This window comes from Octopus bimaculoides, chromosome 3 (genome assembly GCF_046866305.1).
Source record: "Octopus bimaculoides isolate indiv1 chromosome 3, ASM4686630v1, whole genome shotgun sequence".
Lineage (NCBI taxonomy): Eukaryota > Metazoa > Mollusca > Cephalopoda > Octopoda > Octopodidae > Octopus > Octopus bimaculoides.
The window spans coordinates 166236837-166254075 of record NC_142930.1 but is presented as its reverse complement, the minus strand read 5'-3'; the positions used below and the strand labels follow the sequence as shown (position 1 = coordinate 166254075).

Here is a 17239-nt window from a genome sequence, read left to right as displayed (position 1 = left end):
GTTCACGTTTTAACCATCCGGCAATGATTAGGTTTTCATGTCTTCATCAAAAAGACAAAAGTTTCACCCAGTTGATTGCAATCTTGGGCGACATTTCGACATCAGTACAGTTTCCAGTTAGGGACACATCAAGCACTTGCTTGGGGACCCACAGGTTCAGGTGCTAGTTGGTTCAAGTTGCGTGTGAGTGTGTGGGTATATAAATGTGAAGTTTTATAAATATGTATGCGTATGTTTGTATGCACGAATAGTAGATATCGTCCTAAAAAAAAAAAACAGCACCCTAACACATTGAAAAGCGAAAGACAAAGAAAAATAGAGGAGATGGTCAGAATTGGAATGTCGTTGATCTTAGACTTGCTTGACCAGGGTTGGGTTTCAGGTATGCAGAACAGATGTGTGTCCCTCACAATATTTGAAATACAGATACATGATTGTAAGTTTTCAAGATGGCAACAGTGTAGTTGTGTGATAATGACGTTAACTTTGTAATAACGGGATTTCGGGTTCCAGATTAGCTTTGACAACAGATTCTAGCATAATTGCAGCTCAACCGAAACCTTATCAGTCAAAGTGGAAGAAGTCGTTGTGGATCGGTGATGTGGATTGTATCTACCGCTGAATGGTAAACTTAATCTATTGCAAGGTTTAAGACATTTAACTGGGCCCCTAGCCGTCTTTAACCAATTCCACGCTGTTATAAGAATTCAAACCAATTCTAAAGTCTGAGGTGGTGGTGGTGACGATGATGTTGCTGTTTCTGCTACTGTGATCAATTACAGCAGCACGCCACGTCCCACCCCGCTACACCGCACAAGACCCCTAACCCTCTGTCTCGAGATTGTGAATAGTTGCAAACACAACAACAGCAACAACGACAACAAAAACACCACCAACATCAAAGACAACAACCACCTTGATTCAGTAGCAGAAACGGCAGCAACAGAAACAACAACAACAACAACAACTATAATATCATCATCATCATCATCATCATCATCATCATCATCATTGTCGTCGTCATGGAGTACAGCTAGATATTTCAATTTTAAAGACAGGTGCCACTACATCTCCCCCCCCCCGAATCAGTTACCCGGATGAATCCTTTATGTTTGAAATAGCAGCTATCCTCATGTATTGTTAAACATTACTAGAGTTGTGTTTTTGAAACACGATGTATTTATTGCAAACTTTATTTCACCCCGATATTTGAAACAGCCACCCGGATTGGATGATGATATTTGAAATAAGAGAGAGAGAGCTACCAGAATGTATTGTAAACATTACTACATATCTATATCTAAAACAGCCACCCGGATTAGATGTTTATATATAAAATACACCACTCTTGAGAGACTGTAGATACCACTACCTCCTTATGCACCACCCCGCTAGGCCTCTATTTAAAACAGCCACCCTCATCTATTATAAACACTGTTGTATTCATAAAACTGAAACTCAGCCACCCTCAAGGGACAGACAGTAAATAGTATTCCACCCGTTTATTTGGAACACAGCCCCACCCCTGGGAGACTATAAACAGCTGTGTGAGAAAATCGCTCTTCATTTACCCCTCTTCAGTTCATTGCTGTTGTTGCTGTTAAAGATCGAGGTCAGCCCTGAATCGGTACACCTATCATCGAATCCAACCGTGACCACCTTTTCTGAGACGCATTTAACGTTGCATTACATAATGTGTCCTGCTCTGTTTTCTTTTTTTCCTTTTTTTTTAACGTAGTAAGATGTATTTGAGAAAGATGTGAACTGGCTACTATTTTTAGCTAATCGAGTAACCACAGACAGACTCTCTAGTTAGCTCATACTGCTGCTGTTGTTGTGATAGTTACTGCTCTTGTTTTGTATTGTTTTGTTCTCGTTGTTTCGATTTACCATTCCACCTCTTCTGCCACTGCCGCCAGAAGAGGAAGGCTGGGAAGAATTTATTGAATGGAAGTCATTCCAAGAGAAAAGAAGCGTTGGTTTGGATAACAAAGGAGGGAATCTGAGCTGGTGCCAGACTCTATCGACGACTGCATCAATACGACTTGTCACTGATGCTTATGGATTAGACAAACTTCCTGTTACACACACACACACGCATACACACACACATTCATACATATACACATATAAACACATACACGTACACACATAAATACATATACACACACACACATACATAGAAGCACATACACACACGCCTATATATATATATATATATATATATATATATATATATATATATATACATACACGCATAATACATATATATATATATATATACACACATACCTACACATATACAATTACATACACACACGAGTACAAACAGAAATATACACAATCGCACACGCACATACATACATATATGCCCACACGTATACACACACATTTGTACACACCTAATTGCATCTAGCATTTAATAAGTTGTACCAGCCTTGTATCTGTAATTCGCTATTGTATTTTTCCAAGAGCGGTGCCAGCCTCCTCCTGGTAATTACTGTTGTAGCTGGCACCTACCATTTTCGGCATTGGAAGTGTTTGAGCGATTGCATTTGCGATTCCATTTCTTTGGAATTCGGTCAAAAATAACAAGTGTTGAAAAACAGAGGAAGAACAAAGTCTACGCAAATTGGAAAAGTCTCTGAGGAAAAAGAAAAGAGAAAGAATTCTTGGCGGGGAAAAAAGGACTAAAATATTATTCAAAAAACGTTTAAACATTGGAATATTAATACATCGGATAAGAATTATCACTGAGTATGATAATACAGACTTTATCATCATCGTCATTATTATTGCCAACATCATCATCGTCTTAATCATCATCAATTATCTGAAATTGCATTTCTTTATCTGCTGTTTTTCAACGCAGCCTTAAAACGCACTTTAATATACGCGCTTTATTAATGCAACCCCTATCTTTTTACTGTCGAATACACACACACACACACACGCACACACACACACACACACACACACACACGTTCTTAATGCGTTAATCTTCGTCGGGTCTGTTTCTTGATCATCAATTCTCATTTTCTTGCAGGTTCTGTACAACACTTTAAAGAGTAATATACATACATACATACATATGTGTGTGTATGTATGTATAAAATAGATAGATAGATAGATAGATAGATAGATAGATAGATAGATAGATAGATAGATAGATAATCACAAGGGATTCAGGTTTTCGGGCAGACAGCTAGGCAAGCAGAGGGTGCTGGTCTTTCTTCATCTCTTTTTCCATCTCTCATTCCTCAATTTTCGGTCATCAGCTGCTGCAATTTATTCATTTGACATTGTGAAATTGCTTCCGTTTCCCCCACCCCCCGACTCCTGTTTGTTCCATATTTTTTCCACCCTCCACCCTTTCTGCCCGACTGTATTTCTCTTTCTCAAATACACACACACACACTCTCTCTCTTTGTATATATATTCTCTCCTAGACTTCATCTCCATCATAAAATCACAGACAACACCGTATAGAACATGAGAAATAACCATGTCTTTTTGGCAGCCATGTAACATATTGATTTCCACTCTGCGACGTTTTCGTCGCTTCTTCTTCATTCTGGCAGCCTTTGTTGTGATAGCTACAGTAAACCATTTCTATATGCGAACCTCTCCACCGTCTTCCATCAAAGAATTCCAACCTCGTGTTACAGCCACAGAGTATCGCCTGCTCTTGACACTCACGCGGATATTTGCCAAAGCAGCCGATACCGAAAACTTGGTTTACTTCTTATATGGTGGAAGTTTACTGGGATCGTACCGACATCACGGATTTATACCATGGGACGATGATATCGATGTCATTATGAATTCTTCACAAAAGGAAGAAATCCGTCGGGCATTATCAGCCTACGAACCAAAATATAAATTGTACGCACCTCCACATAAACAATGGAAATTCTACCGTGCTGATTCGGAAGCTTTAAAAGAAAAACCATTCCGTTGGCCCTATATTGATATATTTTTCTTTCAGGAGGATGCAACTCACATCTGGGACGAATTTTTCTGGTATCAGTTTACTTATGTTTATGATAAAAAAAGAGTGTTTCCTTTGCAGAAACGACCATTTGACAATCTCAGTTTGCCGGCTCCTTGCGACACGGAGTCCTTCCTAGGGACATATGCCGCCGATATGTGCAGAACTAATGCATTTTCGCACAAAGAGGAACGTTGGTTGTACAGACAAGCGCAGCTGCCTTGTTACCAACTTCGCGACAGTTTCCCTCTCGTTCAACGAACGAAAACAGATGATGGATGGACAGAAGTGTTATGGAACGGATCCATTGCCGTTCAATACTTTTATTCCCCGCACGCTTGTTGAGGAATAAAAAAAAACACAAAAACACAGCTATTGCATATTTTTGTGCATTATTATTATTATTTACTATTATTATTGTTGTCGTCATCATCATCATCATCATCATCATCATTACATTTCAGCAACGTTCTTTTTATTTGTATGCTTTCACAGCACAGCTGGTCCCATTTCTTTCGCACGTCGACTCTGTGCAGTGTTTCGGTTCAGTTTTATTTAATCTTTTGTATTCAAAGTATCCTAAGTAATATGTATACAGCGTCTTTATTATTATTATTGTTGTTATTATTATTATTATTATTATTATTATCATCATCATCATTTATTATTATCGTCATTATTATTATTATTATTATTATTATTATTATAATTATCATCATCACTATCATCATTATTATTATTATCATTATTATCGTTATTATCGTTATTATTATTATTATTATTATTATTACTATTATTATTATTATCATCATCATTATCATAATTATTATTATTATTACTATTATTATTATTATTATTATTATCATTATTATTATTATTATTATTATCGTCATTATTATTATTATTATCATTATTATTATTATTATTATTATTATTATTATTATTATTATCATTGAAAGCGGCAGCGGCGAGCTGACAGAATCGTTAGAAGCATTTCGTCTGCCTCTATGTTCTGAGTTCAAATTCCGCTGAGGTCGACTTTACCTTTCATCCTTTTGGGGTCGATAAGATAAGTACCAGTTGAATACTGGGGTCAATGTAACCCACTTACCCCAACTCCCTAAATTGTTGGCTTTGTGTCAAAATTATAATTATTATTAAGTGCCTTGCTGTATTTATTTCTGTCCCATTACATTCTGTTCATTCCCATACGTATCACACAAGTCTTTTTGGGATCGATTTAACCAATTGATTTCTCATCGAAACACACCCGTGTTCCCATGTTCGAAAATTATTATTATTATTGCAACACCAGAGAAAATGCCAACTACCTTTCGTTCGTCCCTACATTCTGCGAAATCAACTTTGTCTTTCATCCTTTCGGGGTCGATAAATTAAATGCCAGCCCAAGCACCGGGGTCGATTACATCGACATACCCCCTGCCCCTAAATTTCAGGCTATGTGCCTGTATCAGAAAGAATTATTATTGCTGTTGTTACAGCATCTTTGGTCGGTGGACTCCGTTAATGCTCTTCATCCAGCTTTTAAGGATCCTTCTTCAGAGAAATCATGCAGTTCTTAAGCAACGTTCTTTTTCTTCACATATATACCCTCATCCTTTTCAATCCAGTTTTACAGCTTGGTCCATATAGTACCCAAGGCTCTATCAATTATGGGTACAAGATCCACCTTACTCAATGACCAAAGTCTTGTTCTTTTTTTTTTTATCCCCCATTTCAAATCGTCATATCTGCCCTGCTATTCTTCTTTTCTTTCTCATCACCAATATTAAACAAGTTTTACATTATTTACATTGTTTACATTATTTACATTTGACAGATATTTGTCCTCATCTTTTTTCGTTGTTAACACAACGTTTTGGCTGATATACCCTTCAGGCAGTGACCTGAATAATAATAATAATAATAATAATAATAATAATAAAGTCAAAATTAAAAGAAGAGTGCCACTGTCATCTAGTGAACAATATTTCAACATCTTGTGTCTTCAACAGTTTCAAAAAATAATTTTGTCAATCTACTTCATTTGGTTAATATATAAAGGATAATAATAATAATAATAATAATAATAATAATAATAATAATAATAATAATAATAATAATAATAATAATAATAACAACAACAACATCAAAAAATACGTTAGGAATGAGAACCCAGGTTCGAAATTTCCCCAAGACTCTGATGAAGGCTGGAGGGTATATCAGCCGAAACGTGTTAACAACAAAGAAGATGAGGACAAATATCCATCAAATGTAAATAATGTAAATAATGTACATAATTCCTCATCTCTCAAATATAGAAGTGTATTAAACAAGTTTTATTCCTCTTTAATCACGACCATTCTATCCAGATTTTGATTTTCAGTTTCATGATCAGATTGAATCATTACTGTTGTTGTTGTTGTTGATATTGCTGTTGTTACTATTACTGAAAGAGCAGCACATGCCATCATAGTGACACTGGAGTACAAATATACAAAACCCAATTAATTATTAGGCGACGGGCTGGCAAAATCATTAGCATGCCGGACAAAATGCTAATTGGCATTTCATCCATTGCTATGTTCAGAGTTCAAATTCTACTGAGGTCAATTGTGACTTTCATCCTTTCGGGGTTGATAAATTAAGTACCAATGAAAGACTAGGGTTGATTACATTGACTCATCCCTACACCTGCACAAACATTTCAGGCCTTGTGCCTAGAGTAGAAAGGATTATTATTATTTTTGTTGTTCAGTCTAAGCTCACGCTTCCTGCCTCCAAGAAATGCCGAGTCAAATCCAAGTGACCAATAAAACACGAGATATTCATTTCCATGAACTGAAGAGAGATGGCCAAGCATCTCTGGAAATATTCAGCTTTACTACAATGGTTTGGTCTATTTTGGAAATATCCATGAATTTAGAGGGATTCAATGAAATAACCAGAGGAGTTTTTTTGAAATAACTGGCCTTCGAAGTCCCATACAGTATGCAGCAGAAAAACCTCCCATATTTTACACAGCCATTGGTGTGGCACTAATAAAGCCAGGCATGTTATAATGTAATCTCAAGTAGCTAACGTATTCCCATTTGTTTACTCTTGTACTTGTTTCAGACATTTGACTGCAGCCATGCTGGAGCACCACCTCTAGTCGAACAAATCGACCCCAGGACTTAGGGTTAGAGTTGACTAAATAAATACCAGTTACGCACTGGGACCGATGTAATCGACTTAATCCCTTTGTCTGTCCATGCGTGTCCCCACTATGTTTAGCCCCCTGTGGACAATAAAGAAATAAAAATATACATTATGGAATGATAAATACGGTAGTCCATTGCTGGGATTTAAGCAACAACAAAAAATTTGCTTTAAATCTTTAACCCTACCCCACATCAAGCATGTGTGTGTGTGTGTGTATGCTTGTTAGTGTGTGTAAGAAAAACATTTACTAACAGAAAAGTATGCTATTAAAATCAACTGTCTTTTAAATCACCTTGTGGCCCTAATGAAACTCCTCACACACACACTTAGCAAAGTTTCAGCCAGTATTGGTCGAGGCCATGGCGAACTTAATAGCATCACCTGGAATACATACACACACACACTCTTTTACTTGTTTCAGTCATTTTGACTGTGGCCATGCTGGAGCACCGCCTTTAGTCGAACAAATCGACCTCAGGACTTATTCTTTGTAAGCCTAGTACTTATTCTATCAGTCTCTTCTGCCAAACCGCTACGTGACGGGGACGTAAACACACCAGCATCGGTTGTCAAGCGATGTTGTGGGGACAAACACAGACATATATATATATATATATATATGAAGGGATTCTTTCAGTTTCCGTCTACCAAATCCACTCACAAGGCTTTGGTGGGCCCGAGGCTATAGTAGAAGACACTTGCCCAAGGTGCCACGCAGTGGGACTTAACCCGGAACCATGTGGTTGGTAAGCAAGCTACTTACCACACAGCCACCCCTATATATATATATACACACATACAAACAGAAAGACAGACAGACAGACAGAAAGGTAGGTGAATAGGTAGGTAGGTAGGTTGAATGAGAGAGTCTGACAGGAGATTGCTAGATAAATCAATGGATGAGTGAATAGAGTGTGAAGTTTTGTGAAACAGCTGAGAAGCCGTCCAATGACCTACTAAGGTTGGCAACACACGATTGACGATGGTGATGATGATGATGATGATGACAATTGAATGCTGACAATAGATAAAAGCAATATTAAAGTTGTTCCAATCTAAGGAAACATCTGCCTGTCCCTGTCCCCTCTAAGCCAGTCATTAATCCTCATAAACATCTACCTAGGTCCCTTCTCTGCACCCCTAATTCATCTGCTGTTCACACCCTCTCTTCATTAGTCACCCCAACTACTTACCATCTCATTGTGACTTCATGCTTCAGCTATACAATACACACTGTGTCAGTGTGTGTGTGTGTAAATGAATATACATCTAAAAGAATAAAAGAAAGAATATATATATATATATATAAACAATATATGAGTATATGCATATATACCAAAGTTATCAGTTATATATATATATATATAACTAGTCCATTAGAAAATCTCTGTTCAAGCTAGAAGCAGTATACAAACCAAAAGGCAGTGTTTATCCCCACTTTAATGTGGGTGTCCGTTTCAGAGACGACGATACTGCAATTTTAACCCCAGGACAACATCTCCAGCTGGTTTATTCGGTGTGCTTTCCGCACTCAATATTTATTGCAAGTGGGAGATAATTCCAGCTGTCGTAGCTTTGAGACCACCAGACCACATGATTTCAATCTTGTTAGATCTCTTCAGTGGTGGGCACTCTTTTACCTGGCATGGCAGGAGTTTAACCTCATTTGCAATACTTCTCCCTGGGACAAACCCAAATTGCATCTCGTCTAAACTAATTCTCTCCCTAATTCATTGGGCTATGGCTCCCTCCATGACTTTCATCATCTGATCCAACAATTCGATACCTCTGTAATTATTCCTATCTAATGTGTCACCTTTACCTTTGTAGCAGTTGACTAAGGTGCTGCTACACCAGTCATTGAGTATGACTCCTTCATGTATCACCTGATTGACTATAAGGGTGACTAGACTATAGCCCTCACTGCCAGATATTTTAAGCATCTCAGCAGCGATTCCTGATGGGCTAGGGGCTTTCCCTGTCTTCATACCCTTAATTGCGTTATCTGCCAAGGTACTGTCAATTTGGATAGTTGGTCCCTCTGTTGGGTCGACATTTGGCAGCCTCTCTTTCTCCCATTCATTCTCTTCATAAGGTAGATAAAACACAAGCTCCAGATGTATATTTACGTGGAGCACAAAATATAGATTATTAAATAAAGAAAACTCAGCTACCTAATTGTGGCCCCTGAGAACCTCCATTCTGGCCGCCACCACTTCAGCTGAGTTGAAAGTAACATTGTAATCCCAGAAAATCTACCCATTAACTTAGTAATAGCAGGGACATCACTAATGCTCCTTAGAGTTAGCAACATTAACACTAGTAACTAGAGTGAAGAGAATACAATACATCATCCCCTTAACTCTTAAACTACTAGGCACGATTTAAACCTACATTTGGATGGTGCTTTTTACGTGCTACCAGCAGAGGAGCCAGTCAGGCGGAGGGGGATGGCATCAACCACATTAGGATGGTGCTTTTTACGTGCCACTGGCACGGGAAGCCAGTCAGGCGGCACTGGCAACAACCCATGCATGATATGTATAAATATGTAGACATACAGATTGGAGCTTGGTGTAGCCATCTGGTTCACCAGTCCTCAGTCAAATCGTCCAACCCATGCTAGCATGAAAAGCAGACGTTAAAAGATGATGATGATACAAGTGTATCTGGGTCCATGTGTTTCTTTTAGTTTCTGCTTCTCCACATACTGTAAGCTACAAGTAATGCAGTTGTTATTTCTCCTTCTAACACACCATCTACAAGGTTCTCACTGGAGATGTGTGAAATAAGAGATCTTTTACTTGAAAAACAGGTAAAGGTCAACCACAGGAAGGGCCACCCATTGTAAAACAATACTTTAATAAGGTCTGACTCTCATCTCGCTTGGAAAAACGAACCAAGAAACGAAATACATACACACAAACACGTGTATGCATATTTCTCTATATGTAAAGATAGTTTTAAGCATGTGTTATTGATTCCTTCTGAAAAAATGAAACCGGCCAACAAATAAATAAATTATTGTACAGGGTGAGTCAAAAGTTGGCCTACATAAGAACAATTTATTTTTTTAATAAAAAACAGTTTTTTGTGTATGTATGTATATTTATCATATAGTTTGCATTAACACACACACACACACATACACACACATATATATACATGTGTGTGTGAGTGTGTGTGTATATATATATATATATATATATATATATATATGTGTGTGTGTGTATATACAGATGATGATGATGACATGAATTTTTAAATACCTATATATATATATCAATGCAAAACTAATATATTTAGTTCGGATCTTTTCAATTTGACAGCCAGATTTTTTAATTAATTTTCGTTAACGAAACACTTCGAAATTTCGGATACTGGTAGAATGTGTCACATAGAACAGGGTTTACTCTTAACATTTTTGACAAAACTTTATATTTTAGAAGTTATTTCGTGTTAAAGTTGTCGTATTTGGGTAATTTTAACCAATCAATGATGTGTATTCAGCTGAAGAAAATTACTGCTGCTGTTTGCGAACAACTTGCGGGTCCACTCCCCTAACAAAACCTTTCTTTGATAACCAGAGATATTTTTATAGCAGCATAGGTTTGCTGTATCAAGGTTGATTTGAGGCTAAAATAACAACAAAATTATTACTGAAACAGACTAATGATGGAGCCTATATGTGGTTGCATAACCTGCTAGAAAAAGTAACCAAACTTTTTTGTGTACAGAATAGGAAAACCCCTGATACATTCTATCAGTATCCGAAGTTTCAAACTGTTTAGTTTAAAAAAATCAATTAAAAAATCTGGCTGTCAAATTGAAAAGATCCTTTAGTTTTCATTGAACACTAGTTCAGAATTTGGATGCTAGCATCCCTTGAAGGATTATAGATCCTTGACACATTTATATATATACATACATGTGACCATCATCCATCTTTCTTTTCCTCACGTGATCATCTTTCTTTTCTTTCAGCCTGTCATACAGACCAGACGCATTCTTATCAAAGACAATATTTCTCTAGCGTTTGCTACCTTACCTCATCTGGCCTAACGACCCTCCATGTTTGTTTTCGTTTGGTTTCCTTGTATGTCTCCACTGTCCTGTTTTTGTTACCAACTTTGACCCTCTGCAAATCCCAAATTTTATTTTGGTTCGCGGGAGAAACTACCTTTCAAAGCCACATATTGTCGTTAATTGCTCGAAATGTGGAGTAGATGAACAGCCGACAACTGATGAAGGGTCGTTATTTATGTTACTTGTCTTGTTTTCCATTTGTTTCTCTCATTGTTCGCATACCCAAGTTTGCCTTCGTATTTCATGTTGTTTACATTTTGTGACGTCCTGTACCCATATAAGCATATATATATATATATATATATATATATATATATATATACATATATATGTAAGTATGTACATATATGTATGTATATATGCATATATATATATATATATATCATTTATATTATTATATTATTGAATGCCATGCATCCATTTCCAAGCAAGTTTTATATATATATATATATATATATATATATAGTATGTATGCATGTATATGTATATGTGAGTGCATATTCAAAGAGAAGTGTGTGTGCGTGCACACAGTTTTTACTTCGATGGTTACAACTTTTGATGGTTCTTCATCCGGTGGAGATCAGCACGGCTATGTCCTTAGATGAATCATGACACAGCTGAGCTGATCTCCAGATGAAATGCCTTGCACTTTCTAAAGAATCATTGAACCAAAAAACTATGATATCCAACCATTAAACATATTGAACAGGTTTTGCGGTTTGCTGACGCTTTCGTTGTATGACTAAGGAGACATATATATAATTATATAGCTTTTATCTTTCTCATGTTTCAGATGATTAAAACACAAACACCCCTTCATAGAGAGTATCAACAATAGAGGACACACTCGCATGAGTGACAAGAGAATCGCAATGTTGCCTACTTTTGTTCAACCTTCAATGTGGCCTCAAAATGAGAAAATTACAGAGGTGGTGGTATTTCTTTGCCACAAACATGCAAGATACCTCCATCACTGAAACAAAACTTCTCATCTGTTTATGGTCAGGAATTATGCTGGACTTAGATATAATGAAGGAAAGCTGCTTTGAGAAATCACTGAATGTAGTGGAAGAGAAAGGTAGAGTGCAGGTCTTCATGCTCTGATGGTAGGGTTTTCTTTGTCAAAAATCCAGTTTTTATGTAGATAGGGTGATAAACCTTTAACTTCATCTAGAATTTAGGTCCACTGGGAGACTCAGTTTCCTTTAGCTGGCCTGCCAATGTTGTTGATTGCACATATCACTGCATACAGATTGTTTCTGGAGTCAGAGATGAAGGCTCGTTGCCAGTTAGAGGAGCTGGCATGATAAGGAATTGGCACAGGCTTCTACCAAATGTATTGTCTCATTTTAACACTCCATGCCCCCTAAGTATGTCATATGTGTGTGTGTGTGTGCAAGAGAGGGAGACAGAGGAAGAGAGAGAATGTAATGAACAAAGATGAAGAAAAAGACAGCGCAGGGATAAGTTTTAACAAATAATATACGTGTTTAACTTAAAAAGGAAGGTAAGAGGAATGTAGAGGGTGAGATAGATGTGTATGTAATGATATGCGTGTAAGATGTTATGTGGAAGAGAATTATGAACAAGAGAGGAAAAAGAAAAAGAATTCAAGGAGAGAAGAATAAGAGAATAACTGGAGAAAGAAAAATTACAACACTAATGCATAAAAAGTAAATATAATTTGTCAAGTACCTGAAATCCAATGGGTAGTTGTTACATTGTGTACAATTACAGTTGGTAGAAGCTGTAGGTTTACTTGGACAAGTTAGATGAGGCAAATGTGACTGAAGAGGGATGTAGTAGAGTATGATATTTTAACTGTATAAACCACAAGTTGGATATTTTTATATGTGAATGCATTTGTATATGTATGAGTACATATACATGTAACAACCAAAATTATTACCAACTGCCTATTGAGAAAAGTTTATCTATCAAAAGCTGTGGACTATAGTCACGCTCACACCATCTGATGGTATCACAAGACATTACGTAGGAATGACAGCTAGTAACTTATAAGGGAGATACTAGCAACATACGCACTCCTTTAGGTGCAAGGACAGGGAAATTTCCTCCTTATCTGGAGATTGCAGGACCATTGAAAGAATTTCCTCAACATCATATGGAGCATTTATACTACAGAGTCAGAGGCGGTTTCAGGTGGGTTGGTATCAAAAGGGTTAAGAATTGTTTCTCTATCATATATTTCAACCCTTTTGTTACCATATTTCTATTGAGATGCTCTCTGTTTCTTTCAATTACTTTAAATATAACAAAGAATTTAGTAAAATAACTTAGTTATCATTCAGCTAGTGTTAGGAGCATAAATTGTGACTAAGGTTTGGTGGAAGATTTTAATTCAGAACTTATGAAAACAAGACATTTGTACCACAGAGTCAAAGCTGGTTTCAGCCAGGTTGGTAACGAAAGGGTCAAAGAAGTACAAAAACCATAATTTACAATCATTTTATCACAAAATGCAGTGAAATATTTACTTTTCTTTGATGATGGCCAAATCCATGTAAACTTCTCAAAACATCTTTCGATGGTGTCCACAGGTGAAACAAAGCAAGATATGATTCAATGACTTTCATCCATTTTACCATAGAATTGTATAATTTGATTTAAAAACACAACAAACAGAGAAAATAACAACAAATGAATTTAAAGTAAAAAACAATTTAGATGATAAATAAGGACTCGTTTTAAAATAAATGGTCCAATGTTAGTTTTAGTAATTTGGTGCTGGAAACGGTGCTTTTTGATTAAAATATGATCTCAGATTCTGGGGTCACCTCATTCATTCATTCATTTATTTATTTACACACATCCATTCGTATGTACTTATTTACAGGGGTTCTCTGGACCCCTTTTATTATTATTTTATTCTGGTGGACCCCCATAGCCACTCGGTGTTTAAAAACTAGTTTTATAGGAACTTCTTTCAAAATTCCTATTTTGTTTTTCCCCCATTCCCTTGTGTAGGTTGAACAATGTAAAAGAGAAAGAAACCTAATTGTTTTTCTTGCAATACACACCAATACGAGATACATCTAAGACAAAATTTCTTCAGGGGCCCTTAAAATACTATTGTGGATCCCCAGATCTCTTATATGGACCCTGGTTGAGAACCACTGATATAAACCATCATCATTTTACATCCGCTTTCCATGCTAGCATGGGTTGGACAGCAAGATAAGCTGTGGGGCAGCATTGAGCTCCACTGTCATCCTTGGCCTAGCTTCTATGGCTGGACGCGCTTCCTACCATCAGCCACTTTGCAAGGTGTATATTGGGTGCATTCTACATACCAGTGGCACTAATGGGAAAAGAACAGAGAGAAAGGAAAGGGAAAATGCTCCCACTACAAAGAGGAAGTATCAGGAAGAAGAAGGTGGAGGTAAGTGGCTTCATTGCAGGTGTTGAAAGACGAGAGTTTGAATGAAAGGCAAGCACAGGTATGCTGCTATAAAAGAGATACATGGCTAAAGGAGATCAAAAGAAGGTAAGTGATGGGATGCGAGAGAAAATTCTCAAGGTACAAAAAGATATCATTCGACTACCATAATCAGTTGAAAGAAGAATCGGCACATTACATCTGCTCCTTGGAATCACCTTCATTCTTCATTATCATCCCAGCCCACACTATTTCTATCAATCACCGTCTCTTCTGCCTTCAGTCATTGCTCTCCTTTCTTACCTGCCATCACTCTCAATGCCCTCCCATATCTATAACCCCACACCCACTTGCTATAGCCCCTTGAACCACTCCTATATCTCTCACCATGCATCTCTTCCCCCATCTTTTTCTCTCTCTATCCCCCACTGTATCCTGAGATGCTCCAACACCCCACCACTGCTTCTTCTCTCTGCTGTCCTCCTCTCCCACCACTCAGCCTCATATCTCTGTCACAGATCACCTGCGATTGTTCTTCCACCACAGCCCAGCCTCTCAACCATCAACCCATCCTCAAATATTAACCAGCTGTAGAAAACCACACCGAATCAGACTGGAGTCTAGTGCAGCCTTCCAGCATGACAGCTCAGTCAAACTGTCCAACCCATGCCAGCATGGACAACGGACGTTAAATGATGATGATGATGACACACATACATACATACACACATACATACATGATGATGATAACACACATATATACATACACGCTGGCACATTTTGGTTAAATGGTCAAGAAGTCTGCCCATCCCAATGTCCTAGGATCAATTCCACCCTATGGCATTTTGGGTTTCCATCTGTTTCGGTAGCATCTGTCGATTGGTCATCATGTACCTTGTGAATGAAATTAGGTACACAAAAACCTATCAGATAGATTTCTATCTGTACTTTCAAGGTACGGCCTTGTCACAATACCACCTTGTTAAGGTGATTCTGGCTGAGAATTATGTTCAGGGTACTTGTGACTGAGGTACACTCAGCCACTTAAAAGTTAATCCAATAAGCAGTTAGAACAGTTGATCAAATGACTAAAACCTTATTGCTGAAAGTGATGGAGATCCATGCAAGTATTTGTGTTTCTATGTGTGAATGATAGACGCTTCATTTTTCACACAGAGAACTCAGCAATATTCCTTCACATCAATGGAATATAAAACAATGTCTCCAACTTTGAGTGTCTCCTTCCACCCGTCTTCAGTTTTTGTGTGATGTACAAATGGGTAGAAACCAGTCAGCGCTTGACAGGGGATGACTCTGTAAGAGTTCTTTGGGAGAATCACTTCATGTTTATGAGACATTGAACGAGATTTGCAGCTCTGTATGTGATACGTACTTAGCATATGCAGTGGATTGCATGGTGCAGACAACTGCATTGAAGAAAATAGTCGTCGCTGCAAGGGAAATACCTTATCTTTCCGAAAAGTGAATTCTTTTGATAAATAAGAAATATCATCCCAGATATGTGTTTCGTTCTCGTTGAAAAAGAAAATGTCAACATATGGCCATCCAAATGGAAGATTAGGAAGTGTCTTTAAAGCCATATCTTTACGATAATATTTCCATGCAAAATCCTGAAAGTTTGGTACATACAAAGCAAAAGAATCGTCGTATTTAGCCACAAATCGCTTCACAGCATTTCTAAGAGAAGCGTTGATAAGTATATCAAAGTCATCATCCCATGGTATAAGATCGTGATGACGATAAGAGCCCAGCAGAGTTCCACTGTATATCATGTATGGGATATTAGCACTGTCCAAAGCTCTGATAAATGCTCGGGCTGTTACCATCAACAGCTTCCGTTCCTCTTCTGTAATTGGACTTTGGAATTGTCTATCGATATGTTGAGTGGATTTATAATACAACGACATACAGGTGTAAATGATAATAAGAACAAGAATGTGCAGAGAATAACAGAAAACCATTTTATGTGTTACCATCTTTGGATAATGTTTAAGTGCACATTAACTATAAATGAAGGCTGTGCTAGTAGAGAATCTCACAGAGGTTCCAGTTCAAAGGTAAAGAATATTAACTATAAAAACCAACAGTTACCTTTGCAGATAATCTTGTTGTTACTGCTGTTGTCATATTGATCATAGGTTCTTGGGAATAGTGATGGGAAATATTTGACAGATCTTTTTGGTGCCATGTAAAAACTGCAAAACTATTGCAGATTACCTCTTTGAAATAAGTTTATATTATAAGGATAAGCAGATTTTCAGTCGGGTATATTTAGGTTTGAGAATGAAAAGAGAATATATTTGTGCTTTGGCCTAAAAACAGAGATTCTTTTCAATGGAATTCAATTTCTGAAAAGTGATATATCGTCTCCAAGACAACAGATCATCTTCTGTTTCAGTGGTAGGCTGCTGGTTTCATTCATTTCACATCATAACTGCCAGAGAATTCTACCAACTGTAATCTGTTAAAATAAACAAAAACATAATTACAAAAATTAAATATATAAAAATATTGTTTATTGAGGCATAATAAATGCC

General features: G+C 37.2%; 2 protein-coding genes across 7 annotated transcripts in view; one reads left to right on the top strand and one right to left on the bottom strand.

Moving 5' to 3' along the window:
- The first annotated feature begins 1102 nt into the window (after window positions 1-1102).
- Window positions 1103-4603, top strand: LOC106875517 (uncharacterized). The gene has a single exon (XM_014923701.3). The coding sequence runs from the start codon at window positions 3506-3508 to the stop codon at window positions 4334-4336; it is 831 nt and encodes a 276-aa protein (XP_014779187.1). The 5' UTR covers window positions 1103-3505; the 3' UTR covers window positions 4337-4603.
- Window positions 4604-13619: 9016 nt separating this feature from the next.
- LOC106875516 (uncharacterized) overlaps window positions 13620-17239 on the bottom strand; it is a 33316-nt gene continuing 29696 nt past the window's right edge. For all 6 annotated transcript variants that reach the window (XM_014923697.3, XM_052965983.2, XM_014923698.3 and 3 more), the window contains exon 2: window positions 13620-17163. In XM_014923697.3, the coding sequence (XP_014779183.1) occupies window positions 15863-16678 (816 nt within the window). In that variant the 5' untranslated portion in view covers window positions 16679-17163 and the 3' untranslated portion in view covers window positions 13620-15862. The remainder of the gene's footprint in view (window positions 17164-17239) is intronic.